General features: G+C 37.8%; 1 protein-coding gene across 3 annotated transcripts in view; it reads right to left on the minus strand.

Annotated features, from left to right (window-relative positions):
• Positions 1-607: 607 nt before the first annotated feature.
• The window catches only part of LOC127419563 (nuclear pore membrane glycoprotein 210-like), a 70,229-nt gene continuing 43,722 nt past the window's right edge, over positions 608-27,114 (minus strand). Inside the window, exons 28-40 of one of the 3 annotated variants that reach the window (XM_051661066.1) lie at positions 26,752-26,910; positions 26,495-26,586; positions 23,893-24,067; positions 22,738-22,913; positions 21,984-22,204; positions 21,742-21,878; positions 21,527-21,635; positions 17,119-17,265; positions 16,444-16,694; positions 14,095-14,299; positions 4,366-4,482; positions 4,200-4,274; positions 608-1,883 (exon numbers count right to left, since the gene is read on the minus strand). In XM_051661066.1, the coding sequence (XP_051517026.1) occupies positions 1,780-1,883; positions 4,200-4,274; positions 4,366-4,482; positions 14,095-14,299; positions 16,444-16,694; positions 17,119-17,265; positions 21,527-21,635; positions 21,742-21,878; positions 21,984-22,204; positions 22,738-22,913; positions 23,893-24,067; positions 26,495-26,586; positions 26,752-26,910 (1,968 nt within the window). In that variant the 3' untranslated portion in view covers positions 608-1,779. Of the gene's footprint in view, positions 1,884-4,199; positions 4,275-4,365; positions 4,483-14,094; positions 14,314-16,443; positions 16,695-17,118; positions 17,266-21,526; positions 21,636-21,741; positions 21,879-21,983; positions 22,205-22,737; positions 22,914-23,892; positions 24,068-26,494; positions 26,587-26,751; positions 26,911-27,114 lie in introns of those variants that run through there. The other 2 variants (XM_051661068.1, XM_051661067.1) reach the window with 2 other exon arrangements.

Raw genomic sequence — 27,114 nt, forward strand, 5'->3', positions numbered from 1 at the left:
GTTCTGCAGAACACAAATGAAGATTTTTAGAAGAATATTTCAGCTCTGTAGGTCCATACAATGCAAGTGAATGGGTGACAAAATTTTGATGCTCTAAAAAGCACATAAAGGAATCATAAAAGTAATCCATACGACTCCAGTGTTTTAATTCATATCTTCAGAAGTGATATGATGGGTGTGGGTGAGAAACAGATCAATATTTAAGTCCTTTTTTGTTTGAAAAGCTTCCCCCTGCCAAGTAGGGGGCATATGGATTAAGAATGTGAAAGTGATCCGTTTCTCACTCATACCTATCATATCACTTCAGAAGACATGGATTAAACCATTGGAGTCATATGGATTACTTCTGTTTTCTTTTATGTGATTTTTGGAGCTTCAAAATTCTGGTCACCATTCACTTGTATTGTATGGACCTACAGAGCTGAAATATTCTTCTAAAAATCTTCATTTGTGTTCTTCAGAAGAAAGAAAGTCAAACACATCTGGGATGACATGAGGGTGAGTAAATGATGAGAGAATTTTCATTTTGGGTTGAACTGTCCCTTTAATATGGAAAATGTGAATTTACATAGTTGGGAACTCGTTTCTCCAAGGCTAAAAAACTGAACCAGTGCTTTTGAAATTCACTTTTCATTACATCTATTATCTGCCTACAAATGCTATTAAAGACAAATTTCTATGGAACTCCAGCTACCAAATTTTAGTAAAGAATTTTACAACATCTGTCTTGTATCATGTTTAGAAACATAATTCATAATGCTTGGACAACAGGAGTAAATGGCAAATGTGAATTGTCAAAGTAAAAACCAGAGTAGGTGATACTTATAAAAAGCATATTTATTTTTTTTAAATTACAGATCACAAACATGCTACAAAAGCATAATGTAAATAAAGGCTGTTCTGAAATGCTATTATTAACGTTCTGAATCTGAGGGAAGTAAGATTGACGGAGCAAACTCACATTGTCGAAGGCTCAGAAGTGGTTTACATCTACAGATTAAACAGTCAAACATTGACAAATCATAATACCTCATTGTATTCAGTACTGCAGTTTTATAGGTCACTTAACGAGGCAGATATTAGAAGAAACAGTCTTGATTCATTTTCAGTGTCACTTTAACTAAGACTGGCATTTATTTAGTCAAAAACAGTCACAATGTTGAACGAGAACTCACAGTAATAAATGGATCAGTGTAATGTATGCATTGTTTGACTGGTACTTCATTTCTACAGCAAACTAGTCACTCCGTCACTCCGTCTTTCATGATCTCTTTACATCTTCTATAGCATTTGAACTGAATGAAGCCCTTCAACTCATTTAACATTCTTTTCACATTAATAACTGAAGAAAGCTGCACTATTATCAACTCAAAAGAGTTCTTCAAAGTTCTTTAACACGTTTAAAATCAATAATAAAATAAGATGACTGGCCATTAGTTTCTGCATAAACACTTTTTAAGAGCACTTTGGACGGATTCAGTGGTTGCACTATTCACAACATAACATGCTACGTCATTTACCAAACCACAAGCTCACATTAGTATAAAGGTTGTCCTGAGCTTCAAAAACAAATCAGATTAACATGTTTAACAGCAAAATTGTCACAAAATTAGAATTTCTCAAACAAAAAATGAAGCTATTGAATAACTAACAAGTCCAACCATCAATTTATAGAATTCAAACAAGCACAAAGCAATAGCATCTCAGCACATCTGAATGAAGAAAAGCTATGGTAAGCACTGGTAAGGCACTGCATCTTCAGTCATCAGGTGGAAGAGTTCATCTGGAGTTATAGTCGGGTGAATACAAGTGTAATCGTGGGCTTCTCTTCACTTCTGAAGACACACTGTTGTTAAAGGGGCTTTCAGTCAGTTTAGCGACACCTGGGGGAAAACAAAATCAAAAATTTCAGTTAAGAGTTGAGGTTTGTTTGTTTTTTAATGACATGCTAGCTTCTAGCTATTTTCATGTCAAAATCCAGGATAAAAAAATTAAAACAGGTCAAACTAAAACCTATATAACATGTTTAAAAAAAAAAAAAAAAAAAAAAAATAAGAAACTTTAAAACTGATTCTTGACTGGCTTTGTTGTGAGAATCGGACATTTACAAATAGTTGGGATCAGTGGCAAAAACAATATCAGTCAATCTGTAATTCTTTTCACAATTATTTATGAGAGTGCAAGAATCATTCTGCATCTGGGTAAGACCGCAGAAAGTTTTATGAATCTGTCATGAAATAATGAAGCTTTGAAGCATGGAGCAGTTAAAAACTATATTGGACCTGAAATCACGTGCTCTGTCTGAACAGCCCCTTACTTATTTCACATGTGCAGAGGGCGTTTACAAAAGAAAATCACAGTCATAAAAAACAGCCTGTTTAAGTGTGTCAGAGAGAGGGTGGAAAATGGAAATAAAAAACTAGGGCTGTCAATTTAACACATTAATTTAGTGTGATTAATTATATACAAAAACAGAGCTTTAAAAAAAATTACACAATTAATCATGCCCCTTGACCTTTGCGTGAATTCCATAATAAAAGTATGTATTGTTCACCTGTCAGAGCAATTCAAGCTTGAAGTACATGTATATGTTTTCATGAGCCGTGTCAGCAGTGGGCAGTCAGCACGTCTCAACAAACCTCACATGAAGCGCAGCCACAGAATAAGAGCTGCTCATACAGGACACATGTAAGCATGCATCTAATCATGACCGCTGGACGAAGCACCACAAAATGTTACATTTTTGAGATGCGATTTTCAACTTTTGTCTGTCAAACTTTCATAACAAAAAATAGGGCAGACGAAACGCAAAAACTCGTCCTGTGAGAAAAAGGACAGATTGATGAACTCAACTGCAAACTGAACTGATAATCATTTTAATTAAGTATTATTTATAATTAATTATCTTTATTTCAGGGCCTTTCTCAGCAAATACTGGCAATTCATTAAATTAATCGGCATGTCATGTAATTAATTCGATTAAACATTTTAATCGATTGACAGCCCTAAAAAAGTAAGATTGTTTTTGATGCATCATCAGAAAGAATTTTTTATATATATAAAAAATAAAATAAAAAAATAATAATTTACCGCAAAAGAGACTAAACCTCTAAGAACACTAATATTAAAGGCATAGTTCACACAAAAATGAAAATTCTCTCATGATTTACTCACCCGCATGTTATCCCAGGTGTGTATGACTCTTTCTTAAGCAGAACACATTTGAAGAAAAACAGTAAAATATCTCATCTCAGTAGGTCCTTAAAATGCAAGTGGATGATGATTTCTCTTTTGAAGCTCCAAAAATCACAGACAGTTAGCATAAATGTCATCTATGTGACTCCAGCGGTTAAATTAATGTCTTCTGAAATGATACGATCACTTTTGGTGTGAAAAAAGATCAATATTTAAGTACTTTTTAACAACAAACCATCGCTTCCGGTAAGCTTCCGGAGATCATGCGGTCTCTCGTGTGACATATTCGCATTGCCATGTTACAGATATAATCTCACGTTCTCCACTTGATTGAAACATCCAGGATAAGCACACAAATGCACGAATGTTAGTAAAGAAACAGAAAAATACAGATCTAAACCAAAACCAACCATGCTACTGAACAGCGTTCCTCCTCAGTTGTAAACAGCGCTGCTCTTCCAGCTGTGTCTCACGTGCCTCAGTTCTCACGTGTTTCAAATGCCAACGTGATTACGTCACATGTGCTTACCACTGCTGAACGGAAGCATGATTTAGAGTTAAAAAAAAGTGCTTAAATATTGATCTTTTTTCACACCAAGAGTGATCGTATCGCTTTAGAAGACATTAATTTAACCGCTGGAGTTGTATGGATGACGTTTATGCTGACTGTCTGTGATTTTTGGAGCTTCAAAAGAGAAATCTCCATTCACTTGCATTTTAAGGACCTTCTGAGCTGAGATATTTTACTATTTTTCTTTAACGTGTTCTGCTGAAGAAAGAAAGACATACACACCTGGGATATCATGAGGGTGAGTAAATGATGAAAGAATTTTCATTTTTGGATGAACTATCCCTTTAACGTTTCCCTTTAACACACAGAGAGTGACAGATTATCTAAAACAAAAATAAGATACAGAACATTAAGAGGTTAAGTGTTAAATGCTGTTGAATTTGGGTTACATTTGCTTATAATGTTCTTGCAGGAGTATTTTAGAAACATGTACCTGCAGGGGGCGGAGACCTCTGTATGAATGCAGGATGACTGACAGGATCTCTCGGTGAAAACAGCGCATGGCAGACTGTGAAAACAGGTGAATTCCTCAAATATACAGTCATAAAATGGCCTGTTATGATATTGAAAAGTGTTGTGGATTATGTGGAGGTATTTACCAATGATGACCACAGCTGTGGCAGCCAAAAGAGCAAACAGAGTGAAGAACATCACTTGATACGAGTCAATAAACTGCTGAAAAATATTGGCTCCATCCGTTGCATCTGTCATTTGTGCTGTAAGAGTAAAACAGCTTGTGTCAGTGTTTATGAGCATAATAAAAGTCAGAAGCAGCTGGTGAGGTGTCAATTCTTGTCCCTCTTTGCCCACTAAACAATTCCACTGGATAAAAGAACCTCCAGGACTCCAAATGTCTTGATTAAACTAGTTTAAAACAGTATCTGATATCTGCCGGTATCAGCACTTCAAATGAAATACTTTTGACTACCTTTTAAAAAAATGTTAAGACCTGCACGTCATTTCAATCGCTACTGGGACACATCAGTTGTATATGACACAAATGTATTGTGTTTATGCATATACTTATTCACCACTAGATGCGACATGAAGTCACATCTTTAAATGATTTGTAGTTAATGCTTTGATACTGTATACCTACTGTGTGTATTAGCATGCAGACATCTATAGTAGTTATTAAAGTTCATTATACTAATGCTTATGTTCATTACTATACCCAAGGTACCCCGACTGGATGCCATTCTCCCAAAATCAGACATGAACATCCATTTGTTCTAGTCAAACATGAGCAATAACAGCCCTCCATTATTAACATTTCTAACACGCTCCACCTTGAACTGCAGGGCTAGACCAAATCAAATATGTTGTTCTGTCTTTGCCACAAGTAAAAGTTTATGCTGTGACCGAGTCAGGGAACATTGTTTGAAAAAGCCGGCAAATATCTTTGTTCAAACTGTATGAGAAGTGCTTCAACGCTGTTCTGAGACATCACATAACATTAGTTTGAAATGAAGTGGTCACATTTTCAGGGCTTTTCAGCAGAGCTGGAGATGACTAGTGCCTAGGAGAGCCTAACATAGAAAGGACTGTGCAATGTCTACAAAATGTCTCCTGATTTTTTTGCTTTTGTTTTGCCTATTGACAATATTCAGTATAAATCCCTATAATTATGTATTTGCTTCGAAATGAAAGTGTTATTTTTTTTAAATCAAAGGAACAGTCATTTCTTACCAAATACATGAAATAAAAATCTATTTAAAAATAATAAAAGGCAACTCTTCTGGATAATGACATTTAGGTAGACCTGTCGCAATTATTAAATAATCGCCTGATCGCGGTTATTTGATCTAACCGCGATTATTTTAGATAACCACGATTGATGCGCCCTTCAAATTCCAATCACATTTTCATGCCCAAATGAGGGAATTTTAAGCAAATATATAGGCTAAATGTCATGAACGTGTGTATGTGTGTCATTCAGTTGAACTCCGAGTGTCACTGAACCGCACTGCAGAGGTCAACAAGAGCAGCTCCTGTCCGGAAGATGCCCTGATGCGCACACCGTCAGCAGAGGCTCACGCCAAACTCACAAACAAATATAAATAGTGATAGTGAACGCAAAGTGCTCCAGTTTCGCTTTAAACCAGTGGTTCTCAACCTTGTTTGACTCTGAGGCTCCCCTCTCGCCCAAGACAATATTCGGGGCCCTAGAAACGTGGAGTGTCAAAAGAAAAAAATACTTATAATTAATTTTTGATAATTTCGAGATGACACATGTACAGGAACTTAAAGGAACTGACATTAAAAGTTATCATATTTTAATATTAATGATTTTAAATAATCATTTTTAAGTCAACTTGAGGCTCCCCTGGAGGTTTGCTGAGGCACCCTTGTGGAAAACATCTACTTTAAACGATTGTGTAATGGCAAATGTTTCTGGTCACTGCGAGTTCATAAACGCAGTGTTAATGACACACACACAGTGACACAGAGACGCACGCTTTATTTCTGTGGAGTGATAAAATGATGAAACGAAATTTCAAAGGTTTTGCTTCATGCAAAATAAGGGCTTGTGGGTTTAATCAGAGCATTAAAATAACCTGTGAAAGTGAAGAAACTAGGATGGAAATATTTTAATAATGCATAATATAAAATATAAATCTAATAAAAATAATAATAATAATAATAATAATAATAATAATATATATATATATATATATATATATATATATATATATATATATATATATATGAGTTCCAAAAACAACAGTGTCAAGTAAAAATACATATTTTAAGTATTTAGAAATATCTTCATATTTAAAACATAATTTTTCATGTCATTCATGTTTTCAAAGCCATAAAAAGAAATCATATATCCCCATTATATTTTTTTGATTTATTTATTTGAAATTGAAATATGACAATTTATATGACAATTAATCGTCATAGCCCTAAAACAGAAAGGATTGTATTTGTCTCATTTCTTACCATATGCCTCTAATCTGCTAAGTTGTTTATATTCAAATGCCGCCACCCTGCCCAATTCGGTGAACCATTCTTGAAATGAGGGAGTGCCAACTGACTTCCATCCTATAAGAATTATCTGTCTGCCAGTCATTACATTAGTTTGTACCCAGCTTTTTGTATATTTGTCAGCTAATTTAATGACCACCTCATCACCCAATATATGTAAAGTAGGTGGCGCAGAATGAAATTTGAGTATCTAAAACCTCAAAGATAAGATTCTGGAACCACAGAGCATGGGCTATGTCTCCATCCTCCAACTGACATCTGCACTATCCCAATACCCCCACTCGTGGTTTTGGTCTTGCCTACTTACCCACTTGTCTTACGTATTTCCGGTGTTTGGTCACTAGTGTGCAAGTAGACATGAAGACTGCGAGTGTGTGTATGACTTGATTGCGCGTTGGGACACTCGTAGACTTAACGATGTTGGTGCTGGCTGTGACAGCTGTTTTAGTCTTTTCACTCAGCTGAGGACTGATTGTTTTTGGTAGCGGTGACTGTTATAGCCTAATTAAAATAATAAATAACTGAAAATTGTACCCATCTTTTCATTCATTAATACACTACTGGTTGTTGGAAGTGTATTGTGCTATAGAAAATATGGAAGTACATTTTTTATAATGTTTTTGTGTGAAAATAACTGCAAAAGTTAATTATTTTTTACTCATTTTTATCTTCAATACTTTGCACATTAAAAACAGTTTAACTGTAAAATTGCATCATCCATAACTGCTGTAAAATATAAAATATAAGCAATTTCTTTCTACTTTGTTTTTCAAAACACATAAAACTTATTTAAACAAATAAAAACCTCATTCTATAAACCTGTGTGATCCATTAATAACTACTAATACAAACCACTTAAATTATATGCTTTATAATTTATATAATTTATCATTTATATAAGATGACCAAAGACTGCTTTACACAACTTATCAGTATGTGGTTTCATACAACAAATAAGCATTAAAACTTATATTTTAAATACATAAAGATGAGAAAGAAACCGTGGTAGTAGTTAATTTTTTTTTTTTTAATAAAACGTATATTGTATGCCACACTGGCTGATAAATTACCAAAATCACCAGCAGTATTAAGCAAGAACAAACTGGGTGAGAAGGATAACAAAGAGGTATATAAATAATATTTAGTAATTATGATGCTGCTATTAAGTCATCCCAAACTGAAATAATGTTAAATAATGTTGAATATATTCTGTTATATTAAAATAAATATATGCTTAATTTACGTTTCACTATTTGATTATAATAAATAACTTATGTTGAAAAGCTTTCTTTGACGTCATCATGGCGAAAATACACCGATCGCTTGGGTAGGCGGGGTGTAGGCTCCTGAACATGATGAACTCTGGGATACACTTACGAACTTGTGACTCTAGGTGTGGTAGTCAGCGTCTTTACTTGCTGAACTACCCAGGCCCCCGCCATGAGACAGTCTTGAACACTTACTTCCTGTCGCGTGCACGCACATTCAAGTGGCCAAGACCACAAGTGTGGGTATTGGGACAGGGCCATCACCAGCAGGTACAGTAGGTGTGTCTTTTAAACCAAGCCTAAACAATCTAGAGGAAGTCTTAAACTGAATAACTGACTTTGACATTTTTTTAAATCCTTTCCCACTCCCCATCCTCCAATACCAAGTTCAAATAAAATTGAGACCTAGAAATCACAAATTGCTGGGTTATATTTTCAAATGATCTCAAAGCTCCGTTCTTAAAATTAGGGTAATTTTTCCCCTTTTTCTCCCAATTTGGAATGCTTTTTAAGTCCTCGTGGTCGCGTAGTGATTCGCCTCAGTCCGGGTGGCGGAGGACGAATCCCAGTTGCCTTCGCGTCTGAGACTGTCAACCCACACATCTTATCATGTGGCTTGTTGAGCGCGTCGCCATGGAGACATAGATATGCTTCACGCCATCCACCGCAGCATCTATGCTCAACTCACCACGCGCCCCACCGAGAACGAACCACATTATAGCAACCACGAGGAGGTTACCCCATGAGACTCTACCCTCCCTAGCAACCTGGCCAATTTGGTTGCTTACAGTGCATCCGAAAAGTATTCACAGCGCTTCACTTTTTCCACATTTTGTTATGTTACAGCCTTATTCCAAAATGGATTAAATTCATTATTTTCCTCAAAATTCTACAAACAATACCCCATAATGACAACGTGAAAGAAGCTTGTTTGAAATCTTTGCAAATTTATTAAAAATAAAAAATGATAAAAATCACATGTACATAAATATTCACAGCCTTTGCCATGACACTCAAAATTGAGCTCAGGTGCATCCTGTTTCCACTGATCATCCTTGAGATGTTTCTGCAACTTGACTGGTGTTCACCTGTGGTAAATTCAGTTGATTGGACACGATTTGGAAAGGCACACACCTGTCTATATAAGGTCCCACAGTTAACAGTGCATGTCAGAGCACAAACCAAGCCATGAAGTCCAAGGAATTGTCTGTAGACCTGCGAGACAGGATTGTATCGAGGCACAGATCTGGGGAAGGGTACAGAAAAATTTCTGCAGCATTGAAGGTCCCAATGAGCACAGTGGCCTCCATCATCCGTAAATGGAAGAAGTTTGGAACCACCAGGCTCTTCCTAGAGCTGGCCGCCTGGCCAAACTGAGCGATCGGGGGAGAAGGGCCTTAGTCAGGGAGGTGACCAAGTACCCGATGGTCACTCTGACAGAGCTCCAGCATTTCTCTGTGGAGAGAGGAGAACCTTCCAGAAGAACAACCATCTCTGCAGCACTCCACCAATCAGGCCTGTATGGTAGAGTGGCCAGACGGAAGCCACTCCTCAGTTAAAGGCACATGACAGCCTGCCTGGAGTTTGCCAAAAGGCACCTGAAGGACTCTCAGACCATGAGAAACAAAGATTGAACTATTTGGCCTGAATGGCAAGCGTCATGCCTGGAGGAAACCAGGCACCGCTCATCACCTGGCCAATACCATCCCTACAGTGAAGCATGGTGGTGGCAGCATCATGCTGTGGGGATGTTTTTCAGCAGCAGGAACTGGGAGACTAGTCAGGATCGAGGGAAAGATGAATGCAGCAATGTACAGAGACATCCTTGACGAAAACCTGCTCCAGAGTGCTCTGGACCGCAGACTGAGCAAAGGTTCATCTTCCAACAGGACAACGACCCTAAGCACACAGCCAAGATAACAAAGGAGTGGCTTCGGGACAACTCTGTGAATGTCCTTGAGTGGCCCAGCCAGAGCCCAGACTTGAACCCGATTGAACATCTCTGGAGAGATCTGAAAATGGCTGTGCACCGATGCTGATGCAACCTGATGGAGCTTGAGAGGTCCTGCAGAGAAGAATGGGAGAAACTGCCCAAAAATAGGTGTGCCAAGCTTGTAGCATCATACTCAAAAAGACTTGAGGTTGTAATTGGTGCCAAAGGTGCAAATTTGCAAAGATTTCAAACAAACTTCTTTCACGTTGTCATTATGGGGTATTGTTTGTAGAATTTTGAGGAAAGTAATGAATTTAATCCATTTTGGAATAAGGCTGTAACATAACAAAATGTGGAAAAAGTGAAGCGCTGTGAATACTTTCCAGATGCACTGTAGGAGACCTGGCTCGAGTCACTCAGCACACCCTGGGATTCAAACTAGCGAACTCCAGGGGTGGTAGCCAGCGTCTTTTACCACTGAGCTACCTAGGCCCCCAAAGCTCCGTTTTCATAAAGGTCACCAAGTGTAGCAACACCTCTCTCAATCCATTCTTTCCAGCAAAAGGGGGGCCTGTTAATACATAATTTGGGGTTCAACTATATGCTTGAGGAAACATTTAGGCAAGTATCAAAAGAAGTCTCCCTGCCTTGTCCCCTGACTCAGAATATGTCTGTCTTTCCCTGAATAAGCAAAACTCTACCTTCTGTGACAAAATAATATTGTACCTGTATTTTAGCTGAGTCAACTCTCTAAGACCATTGGATGACATTTGGCGCTTCAGCTTTTTTCAGCACTTTTAATACTCTTTTCCAATTCTATGAATTTCTGTGCTTTGATCTTTTTAATGAATGAGGCATATTTTATGATCCGTCCCCTAAGAACTGCCTTAAGCGCCTCCCATGCCACACCCACAGAGGACCAATTGGTTTTTACATAAGCATTAACTTCTATTCTTTAACATTTGTTGAAATGCTGGGTCCTGCAGAAGGGATGTATTAAAGAGCCATCTATATGGTTTTCTTTTCTCTATATGCGGCAACATCTCTAAACACACCAAAGCATGATGCCCATGATGTCTCAAATAACTGCAGAACCTTAGATCAAATAACCGCGATCAGACGATTATTTAATAATCGCGACAGGCCTATAGTGAATTATTATTATTATGAGGGTTAGATTTGTTTTTTTCTTAGTGTTTGCTGCCATCTAGTGGAATGAACTAAGAGTAAAAGTAGGAAGATCGAGCAAACAGAACCTTTTTACAAGTCTTTGAAGCTTTTTTTAACAAGATTTTTGAAGCAGCATTGGGGCGTCCCCTACCTTTCAGATCTGTATATTGTGACAGAAGGTGATAGAGAATTTTTTTTTTCTAGTGTCAGCTTTTCTAGTGTTAACGGACGATTTAATGAGATAATTTTTATTTTTGGGTAAACTATCTCATCATTTTCTCACCCTCATACCATCCCAGATGTGTATGACTTTCTTTCATCTGCAGAACACAAATGAAGATTTTTAGAAGAATATTTCAGCTCTATATGTCCATAAAATGCAAGTGAATGGGTGCCAACATTTTGAAGCTCCAAAATCCACATAAGTGCAACATAAAAGTACTGCAGACAACTCCATATCTTCTGAAGTAATATGATAGATGTGGGTGAGAAACAGATCAATATTTAAGTCCTTTTTCTTTCAATTTCTCCTTCTGTTTTTGGTGATTCACATTCTCTGTGCATATCACCCCCTACTGAGCAGTGAGGAGAATTTATGATCAAAATTACTTAAATATTGATCTGTTTCTCACCCACACCTATCTTATCATATCATGTCTGAACACATGGATTTAACCACTGGAGTCATATGGATTACTTTTATGCTCTCTTTGAGGATTTTGGAACTACATCATTTTGGCACCCATTCACTTGCATTGTATGGACAGACAGAGCTGAGATATTCTTCTAAAAATCTTAATTTGTGTTCTGCAGAAGAAAGAAAGTCATACACATCTGGGATGCCAGGAGGGTGAGTAAATCATGAGTTGATTTTCTTAATAATAACGAAGGAGGAGTTAAAGAAACAAACTAGTTTAAATTTTGAAGAACACATGAAAGAAAAAGCAGTTGATGTCTGATCAGAGGTTCAGTGGCGATCTGCTGCAGATGAGTGCAGCAAAAACACTTCTCATACGTATTTCGGTCGTCTGAAAACATTTGCAAGAATAGTGTTGCCTATGAAAATGCTGTAAATGATCTTAGACCATCTCAGGAAGTGCTCTGAGTTTAATTAGCTTTTGTTTTACAAGCATTGTGAATGCAAATCTGCAGGTTCAATTTATTTGAACTTGAAATATTTGTGGCTGTATGTGTTTCCATACACTCAGCATTGGGTGAATTGTTGTCATGTGTTTCATCATAATTCATGTGTGAACAAGAAGTTTCTCTTCTGTGCTTGTCTACTCTTTAGCCTCCATTTGTATGTTGCAAAACTATCATTAATATGGCGTATACTATAAATAATATTATATTAATGTACAGATGAAGTCAGAAGTTTACATACACATTAAAACTCATTTTTTAACCACTCCACAGATTTAATAATAGCAAACTATAGTTTTGACAAGTCATTTAGGACATCTACTCATGCATGACATGAGTAATTTTTCCAACAATTGTTTACAGACAGATTGTTTCACTTTTAATTGAATATATATCACAATTCCAGTGGGTCAGACATTTACATACACTACGTTAACTGTGCCTTTAAGCAGCTTGGAAAATTCCAGAAAATGGTGTCAAGCCTTTAGACAATTAGCTTCTGATAGGAGGTGTACTGAATTGGAGGTGTACCTGTGGATGTATTTTAAGGCCTACCTTCAAACCTCTTTGATTGATATCATGGGAAATCAAAAGAAATCAGCCAAGACCTCACAAAAAAAATTGTGGACCTCCACAAGTCTGGTTCATCCTTGGGAGCAATTTCCAAATGCCTGAAGGTACCACGTTCATCTGAACAAACAATAGTACACAAGTATAAACACCATGGGATCACGCAGCCATCATACCGCTCAGGAAGGAGACACATTCTGTCTCCTAGAGATGAACGTAGTTTGGTGAGAAAAGTGCAAATCAATCCCAGAACAACAGCAAAGGACCTTGTGAAGATGCTCAAGGAAACAGGTAGGCAAGTATCTATATCCACAGTAAAACGAGTCCTACATCGACATAACCTGAAAAGCTGCTCAGCAAGGAAGAAGCCACAGCTCCAAAACCGACATAAAAAAGCCAGACTACAGTTTGCAAGAGCACATGGGGACAAAGATCTTACTTTTTGGAGAAATGTCCTCTGGTCTAATGAAACAAATATTGAACTGTTTGGCCATAATGACCAAATGGACAATGACCCCAAGCATACCTCCAAAGTTGTGGCAAATGGCTTAAGGACAGCAGAGTAAAGGTATTGGAGTGGCCATCATAAAGCCCCAACCTCATTCCGATAGAAAATTTGTGGGCAGAACTGAAAAAGAGTTTGCGAGCAAGGAGGCCTACAAACCTGACTCAGAGAAGCTTGTGGAAGGCTACCCAAAATGTTTGACCCAAGTTAAACAATTTAAAGGCAATGCTACCAAATACTAACAAAGTGTATGTAAACTTCTGACCCACTGGGAATGTGATAAAAGAAATAAAAGCTGAAATAAATCATTCTCTCTACTATTATTCTGACATTTCACATTCTTAAAATAAAGTAGTAATCCTAATTTACCTAAGACAGGGAATATTTTCTACGATTAAATGTCAGTAATTGTAAAAAACTGAGTTTAACTGTATTTAGTTAAGGTGTATGTAAACTTCTGACTTCAACTGTGTGTGTGTGTGTGTATATATATATATATATATATATATAAAAATGGTAGTATTATATTTGTCATGTTTACTTTACCTTCACCTGGAGCTTTTATTTTGCTGGAAAGTAGCATATTTATTGGGCAGTTTACATTGTTCCTCTCTACAATCTGGTGAAACACCATCATCTGCTTTTTTGTGATACTGTGGTGCATTTTGGATTAGTATAATAACTTGTGGCCAGGGCTGGAATTGAGTTTGACACCCCTGTTATAAGTGGAGCTAAATGTGAAACAAACCTTGCATAGAAGTGCTGCTGGCTGCTACATGCATAACAGATACAGGGATGTGCAGCACCTGATCACTGGACGCGCTGCTTATAGACAAAAACGCTGTCAGCGCGCTCTGCGGCTTCACCACACTAACTGTGTATCTGATGAAACTGGGAACACCCTGGGAAACTTCCTTCTCCTTTATCAGGATCGCAGGAGAACTGCTCTTCACCTAAACATGAGAAACTGCCAATCACAATCACATTACAAACACTATTCATCTGAGACATGCACTACCAGTCAAAAGCTTGGACACACCCACTATTACAAAAGGAAGTATGGCATATGGCAGTTACTGTAAGCAGTGACCAAAAACTGATCACATTTAAACTCTCTTATATTTGAACTTCTACAGAGTAGTCACTCTTTTGTGTAGATTCCAGCTCTGCACACTCTGGTCATTCTCTAGTAACAGTGTTTCCCAACCTTTCTTCTGCCACGGCACACTTTTTACGACTAAAAAATTCTATGGCACACCATTATCCCACATAGGCTAACCATCATCAATAGTTTTCCTTTTCAAGAACTTGTCCATGTTTTCTGTCTGTCTTAGTAGCGTGTTTACTTGTAATGTTTGAAATTCGGCTATGCAAAAAAAAGAAAAAAAGAAAAAAAGAAATTCACATAGGTAGGCTACGATGTGTGAGGTCACAGGTGGCAAGAGCACTAAATGGGTAATGAAAATACAACAAATTTGCTTCTTTTCTAATTTGTAGATTTGTTCTGGCAATGCCACAACAAATTACAGGAATACAAACTCATGAGGGGCAAAAAAGGTAAGACAATCACTGGTCCACGAAAAAAGTTTCTGGGGATATTTTTTTTAAAGAATAAGCTAAAAGCACCAATTCCAGCTATTTTAGTGATTCAACTTTATTCAAGTTTACAATTATGCAGAATTAGCTGCAAAAATAAAGAGTATTTTGGTGAGGCTTGCTTCTGTTTCACAAATTTATTCAATTTTATTAACTGATTAGTTCAGTGACCCCTTCTGGAAATGTCACTAGGTGGAGAAAAATGAGCGTCTTATGTGCTATGAGTGGGTCAGTGAATCATTTTGAGTCGTTCATGACCGAAATCGAAAACTTTATAGTGTTTAAGCAGATCTATAGTCTTCCTTCAGTCTCAGCATTATTTTTCATCCAAAAAGACAACAATAATAGTCTAATAATAGTGAGTTTCAATAACATCCTTACCTTCTCCTTTATTAAAACTTGCATGGCTACAAATCTACTGACTTCAGTATAAGAATTATAAACACAAAGCAGATCTATGGTATCATTTTCCTACAGTATTTAAATTGCTGAGCATGACTTTTATCAGAAAAGACCACAATAATAGACAAATAATAATAAATTTGAATTTCAATAATGTTCTTTCGTCATTGTAAAGCACATTTCACATGAGTTGAGTCGAGGCGTCAACACTCCATTCAATGCCAGCGTCAAGCACCGCATTGCCCTCCACGTGACAAGAGTTGCAGAAAGCATCACAGAGGGGCGATTTTACGAGTTTGCCACTTAAAAAAGCGGGAGGTGTGCACAATAAACATTGAAAACATGTATTTGAAAGAGAGAAAAAAAGCTTGCAGTTGCTTTGATAGCAGAAAGTAATAAAAGGACTCGTTTATGTTTAGGTCTAAGCGTTTTCTTAGTGAATTTAAATTAGTTCAATAACTGGGGTCTCTGATATTCGTAAATGATAAGGTAATATTTCATTAAAAGAAATTATGAGACATTCAATGTCTCTTCACAAATTTGGACAGTTTTTAGTTATTTCTTGTTGCTTAGTGCTCTCAAAGACATTATTGGTGAAGCAGAAACATGTGTGTGAAAAACACTTTGGTGTAAAGTGACGTCACTTCATAGACTTCAATGTATTCTGCAGCGCTGACGCGAGTCATGTGAAAGACCCTTAACGCTTTTAAATATCAATCACTTTTGCACATTAATCATTGCTCTTCACAATCACAAAAGTGACCGATTATGGTTTCAAAATGGCGAATTTCTCCGAAAGGAGAGGAGTTACCCTGAAATTTTTTTTTCATGCATTCATTTGTTTTGTGGAATTTTCTCTTCACTAGTGTGCCGCAGCTTCATGAGGTGCATCCTGAAATGGTAACTCCTCGCTCCAACCCATCCATTATTTTTGTTTATTACATTTTTGTTTTCTAATTCCATTCCTTTGAGCATAAGCCTTTAGATCAAAGATTTTAGAGATCATGAGAAACATTTCAGTCAAATATATACTTTTGACCGGTTGTGCATGAACAAAAAATTGCTTTCAAATGGGCAGAATAAGATGTCAGATCATTACATCTAGTTGTTGTAGAGCAGCTGTAGTCCCATAGACGTTGAGCTCAGCAGATGTGTGCTGGTTACTCAGGATGATATCAGTCTGATCAGCGTAGATTCCTGGATTGACCGGCAGCCGAACACTGATCTGTTGTGCAGTGAAGTGACTGCCCTGTACAGCAGCCGACACCTCCACATCCGTCATGGACATACTCAACACCTTCAACTGCTGATCACTCATGCCTTTAAAACTCAACACACAGCTGTAGAAACCTGCACATCACAGGAGAGACAAATCACTTTTAAATTACAGCTGTCAATGATTAATTCTTTTCAAACAATCATTTATATAAAAATTAGTTGAAAAAAGATCCAATTGAAGATATTTTAAATGCATTGTTGTGGCAGACGAGTAAAGTATTGATTAGACAATGCAAAAATTGGTTTCAGAAGTCAATCTACTGATTGTTTTATTCCCATATCATTGAACATAAAAATTCTTAATGAAGAAACGAATGTACGGCTCAAACTCAGGGGGCATGAGTAATTGCTATCAAATGACTTTTTTTATTTTTTATAATCATTAAATTAATATATTTAATTGAATAAAAAAAAAGAAAGAAATTAAATTGACAGCCCTAATTTAAATATAATGGGTTTTAATCTGATGGCTGCATGAAGGTTCCTGTAGAGAGACCTGTGCTGGTGTCAAACGCTGTGTGAGTTTGATAGACGTCATGAGGTGAGAAATCCACAGCACTGCTGGTGAAGTGAAGCTGACAGCTGATGGAGGATTCTGGGTGGAGCAGACTGATGCTGTCTGACTGAGAAGAGGAGCAGCTGCCTGAAGACACAACATAACAGTGTGGGAGAGTTAGGAGACTGTAACCAGGGATGGCGCTAACCGGAAATTTGTCATTTACAGATTTTTTGAAACTCTGACAGGTAATTCCATATGTTGTCCGTCATTGTGACTAAAGGTAGACCATTACTGTGTATTAATCTGTGCTGATTGTTGCTTTCCGGAACTATCGGTTTTTGGCAAAATCTCTGATGATTATTATGATTTTTTTTTTTTAATTCCTCAGTGTTCCCAAATGCTGTCTGTCATTTTGGCTAGCAGTAGACTGATATATCGGTTTAATCGATTAATCAGTGCCAATAGTTGCTTTTCGGAACCATCGGTTATTGTAAAAAATCTATGCCCACAATATCTTTTTTTTTCTTTATTCAAGATTCCTCTGTTGCCGGCGTTGAATGATTCTACAATATAAAAGCGGTCTATAGAGGTGAAATAAAAACAATCACTGACATATCGTGGGGATTTGATATATCAAAATTTTTCATCATTGAAAATATCCATCCATATTGTTTCCTCACATCAATGCATATTTTGTTATTTTGATTAGATAAACTAAGTGTTCTAAATTAAAGTGAGTACATGCAAAGAAAAATGCAACTATAGAGTAACATGCCCTGTCTCTAACTTCATATCTTGTAATAATAATAAAAAAAAAAAAAAAAGAATCTTGTGAAATAAACAGGTATACAGTGTATAGTAATCTTTAATCTAGTGAATACATAGGCTATTAAAACCTTCATTTGGAAAATAATTTAAATATAGAGCATTTTAACGGAGCCAAGTTTCAAAATAAGAGTCCTAAAATGAGTTAAGTGTATTCCGGGCTTGTTTAGAGTTAAAAGTCCCACATTATGCACTAAATCTTAATTTTGTTTCCTGGTTATTATTGGGATTTTGGTTGCACAATGAACTGCATCTGGGATTTTATTGATTTTATACTCTTGTAGCCTGTGTTTGCACCCATCATAGTAAAGAAAGACTAAGAACATTTTTTAACATTAAATTGATTAAAACTATCATCTGATTAATCGGTTATCAGCCTTTTTCACCATCTTAGTGGGGGTGGTGCGAGCACTTTCGCATAATAATAATAATAATAATAATTCATAAAGCTTAACAGTTCAGGGCTAGGTTTAATGCAGCACTAGTTAGTAGCACTTTAGTACTTAATCTCTATGGCGCGTTTCCCAAAAGCATAGTTCTATAGGTAGAAGGGCTGGGTGATTTTTTTAAATTGAGGAATCGAGGTTTTGCATAAAAATATTAGCAATGCTATAGTTAGATTCACTGTCAATCCACCAAAGGCTGAATAAGTATGAGAAAAAAAAAAATGTCACAGCACTTGGCTTAATGCTGCCCCCAATCTGATCAGCTGCACGTGCATGCTCCAAATGAACATAACAGGTTAACAACATGGATACTGATATAAAAGACACCGGTAATATTTCCAGTGCAATTGTACAGTGTGACAGAAGATCAGATTCGTCCATTACGCATGAATACACTGTCTTAATCAGAACTGGCCTTGGCATTCTGTGCATGTTGATGAACGTTCTCCATACTTTCCTTTAACTATCCATGATAAAAGTGTTAGTTACGTGACAGTTACAGGCACTTCATATAAAATCATATGGAAAGGCTATAAATGGGAGCATTAAAAACATCCACCGCTCCATTTACCATGGTAAATCAGATAGATCACTATAGCCAACATTTGAGAAGCGATCATTCTGACAAACTTTGCGGGTTAGTTGAATTGTAATGATAAATTATACTGCTGCGCTGCTCATCGTGTACCGCTAGAGGGTGCCACATGCTCACACATCACTGACTGAAGTGATGAATGCAGAATATCAGATTTTAAAAATGCAACATTTTGCCGTTTAAAAATCGTGCAAAGCTATATTGCATTCTCAGTCTGAATTCTATCAATCGTGCAGCCTTAAACCATAACGAAGTATGGTTTAAAACCATACAAACTCTTTGATATACAAATAGTACTTTCCAGATAGGCCTAAACTAGACTTGGTTTAGATAAAATATAATACCTATACTGGCTAAGAGGCATTTTGCTGTTTTCTTATTTTATACTATAAATGAACAGCTGTTATAATATATTACCACTATGTTGAGGATTTCCTGTGTGGTGCACTTTTCTTGCACACCTATGTTTCCTATAATGAAAATAATTTCTCTAACCAGGTTGCCTTACATTCTAATAAAGAACATGTTTTTTTAATCGTATTATGAGTTACTTTTTAGTTGAGAACATTTAAAAGTTTATTTTATTTTAAAAGTAAAATGTAGATTTTTTTGTCATATCACCCAGTCCTTTGAACCACTCTCAAGTCCATTAAGTGCAGCTTAAACGTAACTATCTCGCACTCTTAGTTTTTCCAGAGACAAAGGGACATACTGTAAATACATTTTATTAATATTTTAATCATTGGAAAGCCGTTGCCTACTATTTTTAGAGGATAACAATGTTGCAAAAGTTGAAAACAAATTTTTGCATTAAAATCATTAGGCAGTCTCCGCACGAATGATAGGTCTAAATAAAGATTACATTTACATTTAATCATTTAGCAGATGCTTTTATCCAAAGCGACTTACAAATGAGACACATAGCAAGCAATTTGTCATACTAAGTTTAACAACATCTGCAGTATAGGACTGCCAAGTTCTCACAGTGGCTGGAGTAGTAAAGATGCTAGCACAGAAGAGACAGACAAGGAATTTTGTTTTTTGTACATTAAGTGCAGGTTAAGTGCAGTAGTAAGTGGGTCGTTTAAGTGCTTGCAGAACAGATGTATTTTCAGCTGGTTCATAAATGTTGAAGGTCGTGTGGAGCTCGGAAGTTCGTTCCACCACAGAGGAGCAGAGAAAGTGAACGATCGTGAAATAGACTTTGAGCCTCTTTGTGATGGGATCCCCAGGCATCGCTCGTTCATAGACCGCAGAGAGCAAGTTGGAGCATAGTCCTGAAATAGTGAATTGAAGTATGAGGGTGCATTGGCTGTCCTGAAAGCCAGAGTCAAAGACCTGAATTTGATGCGGGCAGCTACAGGTAGCCAGTGGAGTGAAATCATGAGTGGGGTGACATGAACCCTTTTTGGCTGATTGAAGACCAGACACGCTGCTGCATTCTGGACCATCTGCAGTGGCTTAATTGTTAGCTGGAAGGCCAGCCAACAGAGCATTGCAGTAGTCCAGTCTTGAAATGACCAGATCTTGGACCAGGAGCTGTGTAGCATATTCAGAGAGGAAAGGTCTGATTTTCCTGATGTTGTAAAACATGAATCTGCAAGACCGGGCAGTTGATGAGATGTGTGCAGTGAAATGATGAATGATAGGTCTAATTTGCATGACACACAATATAGTATGACGTTATATTGGCCTTCTTTGATAAGCATAACTATAATAGCAATAGAAATATGATATGTCCTTTTCAAACAGATTAATAAACAAGATGTGTGAGTAATGTGACCCAGCAGTTTAAAACTTTAATAAACAGGCCTAAATAAATAAAATATGGTTAACAAAGGAGTAGGGCTGGGTATTAAAAAGATTTCCGATTCAAATATATTCCGATTCACAGGTTTATAGTCCGTCAGAGAAATGCGCTGCATCTTTTAAACACGCACACACAGATTCCCTGCACTTGTGCTGCTCCATTCACAGACATGATCATCCGAGGAAAATGCTTGTTCACATAACGCTGAAGTTTACCAAATAGCTTAGAGTACATGGATGTGTAGGCTAATCAACAAAGTGTACATTGTCTGTTCCCTGGGAATCCAACCCATGATCTTCCTAGCACTACACTCTACCAGTTGGGCAAGACGAACAACACTTTTACAGGTAATCCCAGTCATTTAAGATCTTTCTATGCACATTCTGTATATTCACATTTTTCAAAGCCATTATTCAAGAAAATTTAAACTGGCTGCATGAAGTACTTTTTAAAGGCAGAATACTCAGTATAAGCTACTTCAAAAGGCTACTACCTTCTCTATGACTGATGTTTTCATCTGTTTGTGTTTTGGTGTGCAGCGTGTTTGATCTGCCGACGTCAATTACATATAAATTATGTAAATTAGTCACAGGACCTTTCGGATGATGGAAATTTTTTTTTTTTACTTATATTCCGGAAAATAGCATATTTAAACTATTTTAGACACTCAAGTCACACTTAAAAATAACAACAGCACATAATCAAGAGTAAATTAATGAGTGTCTGTACCGATGAGGTTACTTCCTCCATCTCTGGTGGACATCAGCACTCTTGAGTCTCTGTCTCTCTTCACTGAGGGAATCATGACAGTTGTCCGAGATGCACCTTCAATCAAAACCTACCAAAATACAGCATTACAATACAAATACACAAAATAAAGTGTGTCTGGACCTCAAGATTGCAACAATGGCAATTTATCTGTGTAAAGCTGCATGGATGTTCACCTCCCGGTAAGTGCGGAGTTGACCTGGTATCTCGTAGTACACAGTGACTGTTCCTGTGTCTCTGGCTACAGCCACACCGGTCCTGGACTCCACCTGCAGCACAGCACTGGACGACGAGCTCCACACACCTGACAGACCTGCACATGAGAGAAACATCATGAGATCTTACGCTGCACATACAGTGCGAGTATGTCCTGTATTTCCCGTCTGGTGTGTTTGGTGGGGTCTGTGGTACTCCTAACCATCCTGATTGACAAACTGTGCTGAGAAACACACAACGTCTCCCACCACCAGTTTCCGGGCTTCGGCTGGATGAATGGCATGTTGAACGGGCAAGGCCAGGTAATCGGCGAGTCCGGTCTGCTCTGAATCCCAAACCGCCAGCAGAGTCAAACCAACATTCACCGTCCGCACGGTCAGTGTGCAGTTACTCAAACCCTTACCAACCTGCACCAGATCATCCCTGCAGAGAAAAACGTATCATTTGATCTCAATTCATTTAGAAATACATACAGTATGTCTGTATAGTGAATACCTGCATCTGTATATTTGTCTTTATACTAGTCAACCTACTCACAGAAGCTGATGTATGCAATTTTTTTTTTACAATTCTTATTCATATCCCATAAATCTCAATAACGTTTGAAAACTCATTGGTTCTCATGTTGTCTCGTGACCAAATCGCCATGACATCATGTGGAACCATGGGAACCAATGAGGTCTGATGTTATCGACGTAGCCACCATATCTGATTTACAACTTTATAAAAATTCTCCTTTTGAAGAAAGAAAGACATATGTGATATTAGGGAGAATAATTAACATGTTTTTCATTTTTAGGGGGGAACAATTCCTTTGTTATCCAGAGTCAACTATACAGTAAGTAAAGCATTCATAGGTTGTGTAGATGTTTGTGTAGTGCATCCTGAAAAGATTTCTCTCACTCTGATCGGCTCTGTTTCACGTGTGACAGTAAGTGCAAGTGTTTGCTATGCACCTGTTAATGGAGAAGGTGAGCAGTGAGTTGTGGCTGTGTAACATCTCTCCGGTGTTGTCATGGAAATGAACAGTGAAGGTCAGGACAGCTCCCAGCGGTATGGCAGACACAGTGTCTCTGTTAGTGGTGTACAACACTGGACTCGTGCTCAGACGCAGATATGACACGGTCACCACCTTCAACAACAAACACACAGCTTGATATCACAGCAGCAACGCTCACGATTAGCTGGCAGTACAAACACAATCACTTACAGTTAAAAGCTATTGGAGATTATAATATTCAGTTTGAACCATTTTGTAGGTTTAAACCTTATTACTAGAGCTGTCAAAGTTAACACGTTAATGCATGCGTTTAATTTAAAATGTTTAATGCGCTCATTTTTCTTAATTGTGATTAACGCATTAACTGATTTGACATTAGATTCTGGCATTGTATTCAGCTCTGGGTGGGTTCTTAACACTGGTTGGAGTCGGGCTGAACCTTTGCGACTGGTCCGGAGACATTATCAAACTGATGCACACACCACAACACACAACAGCGATTCTGTGTCAATCATCAAGTGATGGAGAAAGGACCTCAATTCATTGTACAAAAGCCCAGATGAAACTTGTGACAGAAAGCAAGTACTTTGCAGCCTCTGTAAGGAGCAATTTATTTACCACAGAAGCGCATCAAGTCTTAACTCTCACAAAACGAGAACAAGACGTTGTCTCATGGAGTTCGTTTGACACTGGCGCTGACGCCCTTGAAGCGAATCTTGAATGTGGCATCGTGATTGCTGTATCAAAGCGGACAGTCACTGTCTGCTGGCCGATTAATATTGTGGAGGATGAGAGAACCTATGTTCTTTAAATTGGTCTAACTCCTCCTTTTTAATGTAACATTAATGTCTTTCTATCTTCATACTTTGAATGCCTTGTTTGGAAAATGTTGATAAAGCACTGTTGTAATTACATATATTGTTTTCTTTTCTTTCCTATGAGGGAAATGAAGGAAAAGTATAGAGTGTCAAATTTCAGCACTTTCAAAATCTGATTAATCAAGATTAACTATTAAAAGAAAATGGTGATTAATCGGAAAATATGAAAAGCATTTTTTGAAAATATATTAAATCAGCACCCTTGATTGTTCGTTTCTGTGAAGATCTGTTACCTTGACAGCAATGATGATGGTTTGATTGACGCCGAAGGTTTCCTGTGAGCAGATCTGCAGTGATACAGTTCCTGTCAGTGGTCCAGAGGTCACATGACCTTTATCATCCACCTGAATGACAGCAGCTGTGTCGGGACAGTCCAGCACACGATACGACAGAGAGCCCACTCCATCTCTGTACACAGTCAAACATCAGAAAGACTGAAAATCCTCCAGCTCTCCCTATCATACTGTGGAAGATATCTGAGATATATACTACATGATCCCCCTTTATTATTTGGACATCCCCTTCAAATAACAGGTTTGGCTATTTCTATGAAGAAGTTCTTCACCTCCAGACTCAGTAAATCATTTCTTAGTCATTATTGTGTTTCTGCAATTACACATTTGAAGACTTCACACAAATTCAAAATTACACACTTAAATGATCAATAACAACTGTTTAATGAAAATTACAAACTTTACAATACAGTTTACCATAACATTAATTAATGCATTAGGCATCCTGAACAAACACTGAACACATTTTTACAACATTCATTTATCTTGGATAATGTTCATTAATAAATATACTAGGGCTGAACGAAGTAAAATCGAAACTGTGATATGATGTGGTGCAATTATCAAACCACAGGTGTGCAATTTATTAAAATAAAGTCTGCATGTGCACAGATCTGTTCTCTTTAGTGTATTACACATACTCAAACAGTGCTCTTATGGTCTCTAGATTCACATTTGCGTAATTCCAAATATGCTTGGCCGCTAAAAGTTACTATCCAAATCTTAAGTAATCCCATAAAACAGAAGAGTGGATAAGAGCATTTCTCTGCAAAAACAGAAATGTCTTCCTTACATGTTCGACTGAAATAAAGGCTTAAGGGTTTAACCACACCACATAGCAATGCTGCATGCAAGTAAAGAAATGATTACACAAATATGGTACTGTTTCTTTAACAACAACAACAACATTTATACCCCAATAACCCACAACATTAAAACCACCTGCCTAATATCATGTAGGTCCCCCCCGTGCCATCAAAACAGGTCTAACCCGTCGAGGCATGGACTCCACAAGACCTCTGAAGGTGTCCTGCGGTATCTGGCACCAAGACGTTAGCAGCAGATCCTTTAAGTCCTGTAAGTTGTGAGGTGAAGCCTCCATGGATCGGACTTGTTGGCCCAGCACATCCCATAGATGCTCAATTGGATTCAGATCTAGGGAATTTGGAGGCCAAGTCAACACCTTGAACTCTTTGTCATGTTCCTCTAACCATTACTGAACAATGTTTGCAGTGTGGCAGTGCACATTACCCTGCTGAAAGAGGTCACTGCCATCAGGGAATACTGTTGCCATGAAGGGGTGTACATGGTCTGTAACAATCTTTAGGTAGGTGGTACGTGTCAAAGTAACATCCACATGAATGCCAGGACCCAAGGTTTCCCGGCAGAACATTGCCCAGTGCATCACACTGCTTCCACCGGCCTGCCTTCTTCCCATAGTGCATCTTGCTACCATCACTTCCCCAGGTAAACGATGCACAAGCACCTGGCCATCCACATGATCTAAAAGAAAACGTGATTGATCAGACCAGGCCACCTTCTTCCATTGCTCCATGGTCCAGCTCTGATGCTCACGTGCCCACTGTAAGCGCTTTCAGCGATGGACAGGGGTCAGCATGGGCATGAGGCTACGCAGCCCCATACACAGCAGCTGCGATGCACTGTGTGTTCTGACACCTTTCTGTCATGGCCAGCATTAAGTTTTTCAGCAATTTGTGCTACAGTAGCTCTTCTGTGGGATCGGACCAGACGGGATAGCCTTCGCTCCCCACGCACATTAATGAGTCTTGGGCCCCCATGACCCTGTCACCAGTTCACCAGCTGTCCTTCCTTGGACCACTTTTGTTAGGTACTAACCACTGCATACCAGGAACACACCACAAGACCTGCCGTTTTGGAGATGTTCTGACCCAGTCATCTAGCAATCATCTAACAATTTGGCCCTTGTCAAAGTCGCTCAGATCCTTACGCTTGCCCATTTTATTGCTTCCAACACACGAAATTCAAGAACTGACTGTTCATATGCTGCCTAATATTCTGATCACCATTCACTTGCATTATACGGACCTACTGAGCTGAAATATTCTTCTAAAAATCTTCATTTGTGTTCTGCAGAAGAAAGAAAGTCATACACATCTGGGATGGCATGAGGGTGAGTAAATGATGAGAGGATTTTCATTTTTAGGTGAACTATCCCTTTAACTAAATTAATATAAACAACTTTTAATGTAAAAAATTGAGAATATGAAGACTGAAGGAAGACATTTGTTTGTAGTTGAGTCGACAATGGACATTTAATGCAGATAAATGCTCTCATATGCTCTTAAGTCCACAAAAACCCGGTGTTATGAGTTTATTTTAGATTTGGATAGTAACTTTTAGCCACATGTTTGGAATTACTCAAATACAATGTCATTAGCATTGCGTATGCTTTGCTGTATACTGTATTACAACTAATGCTCATGTGAAAGCAACATGAACACCTGATCTTTGTTCAATCCAAGGTAGTATAATCTTAGTAGAATGGTTGCTGTTTCCTTACCTGTTGGTTTGTAGTTTCAGCAGTGAGTTTGGTGACATCAGTATCTCTTCGGCATGAACCTCTGGGTTCAACAGCTGCAGTTTCTCATAAACCTGCGTTTAACATTTCAATAAGCAGTAGGATCAAACATGACTCTCGGTTTACCAAATGTTACTGCAAAGTTACCATTATAAATGCCCCCAAAAACCCCAGAAAGATGAGTCATTAGAGCAAACAGTGATGTCCTCTATGAAAAACAGATGAATATGTGAGTGCACCTGTATCTGTATCTCATCATGTAGTTCCAGTGTGTTGTCCTGCAGATGTCCGGCGAGAGGAACGCTGCTCTTCATGATCACCTTCAGTCCAGTGCGTCCTTTACTCCTGCCAAACACACTCATGGCAAAATTGTGCTCGGCACTGAGCTGCACTGACGCCTGCAGGACACATCACACAAACACTAACGGTCAGATTACAGTTTCTCTATACTGCAGTACTATATACTGAACTGAAGGACATTTTATGAATGCACTCAAATAAAATGATATCAATACAAAGAATCGAAATTGATGAAATATTATAAGAAAAAGTGTCACAATATGAACATACTCGCACAGCCGTAGTAGTCTAAACAAGCTAAA

This window comes from Myxocyprinus asiaticus, chromosome 28, assembly GCF_019703515.2.
Source record: "Myxocyprinus asiaticus isolate MX2 ecotype Aquarium Trade chromosome 28, UBuf_Myxa_2, whole genome shotgun sequence".
NCBI lineage: Eukaryota > Metazoa > Chordata > Actinopteri > Cypriniformes > Catostomidae > Myxocyprinus > Myxocyprinus asiaticus.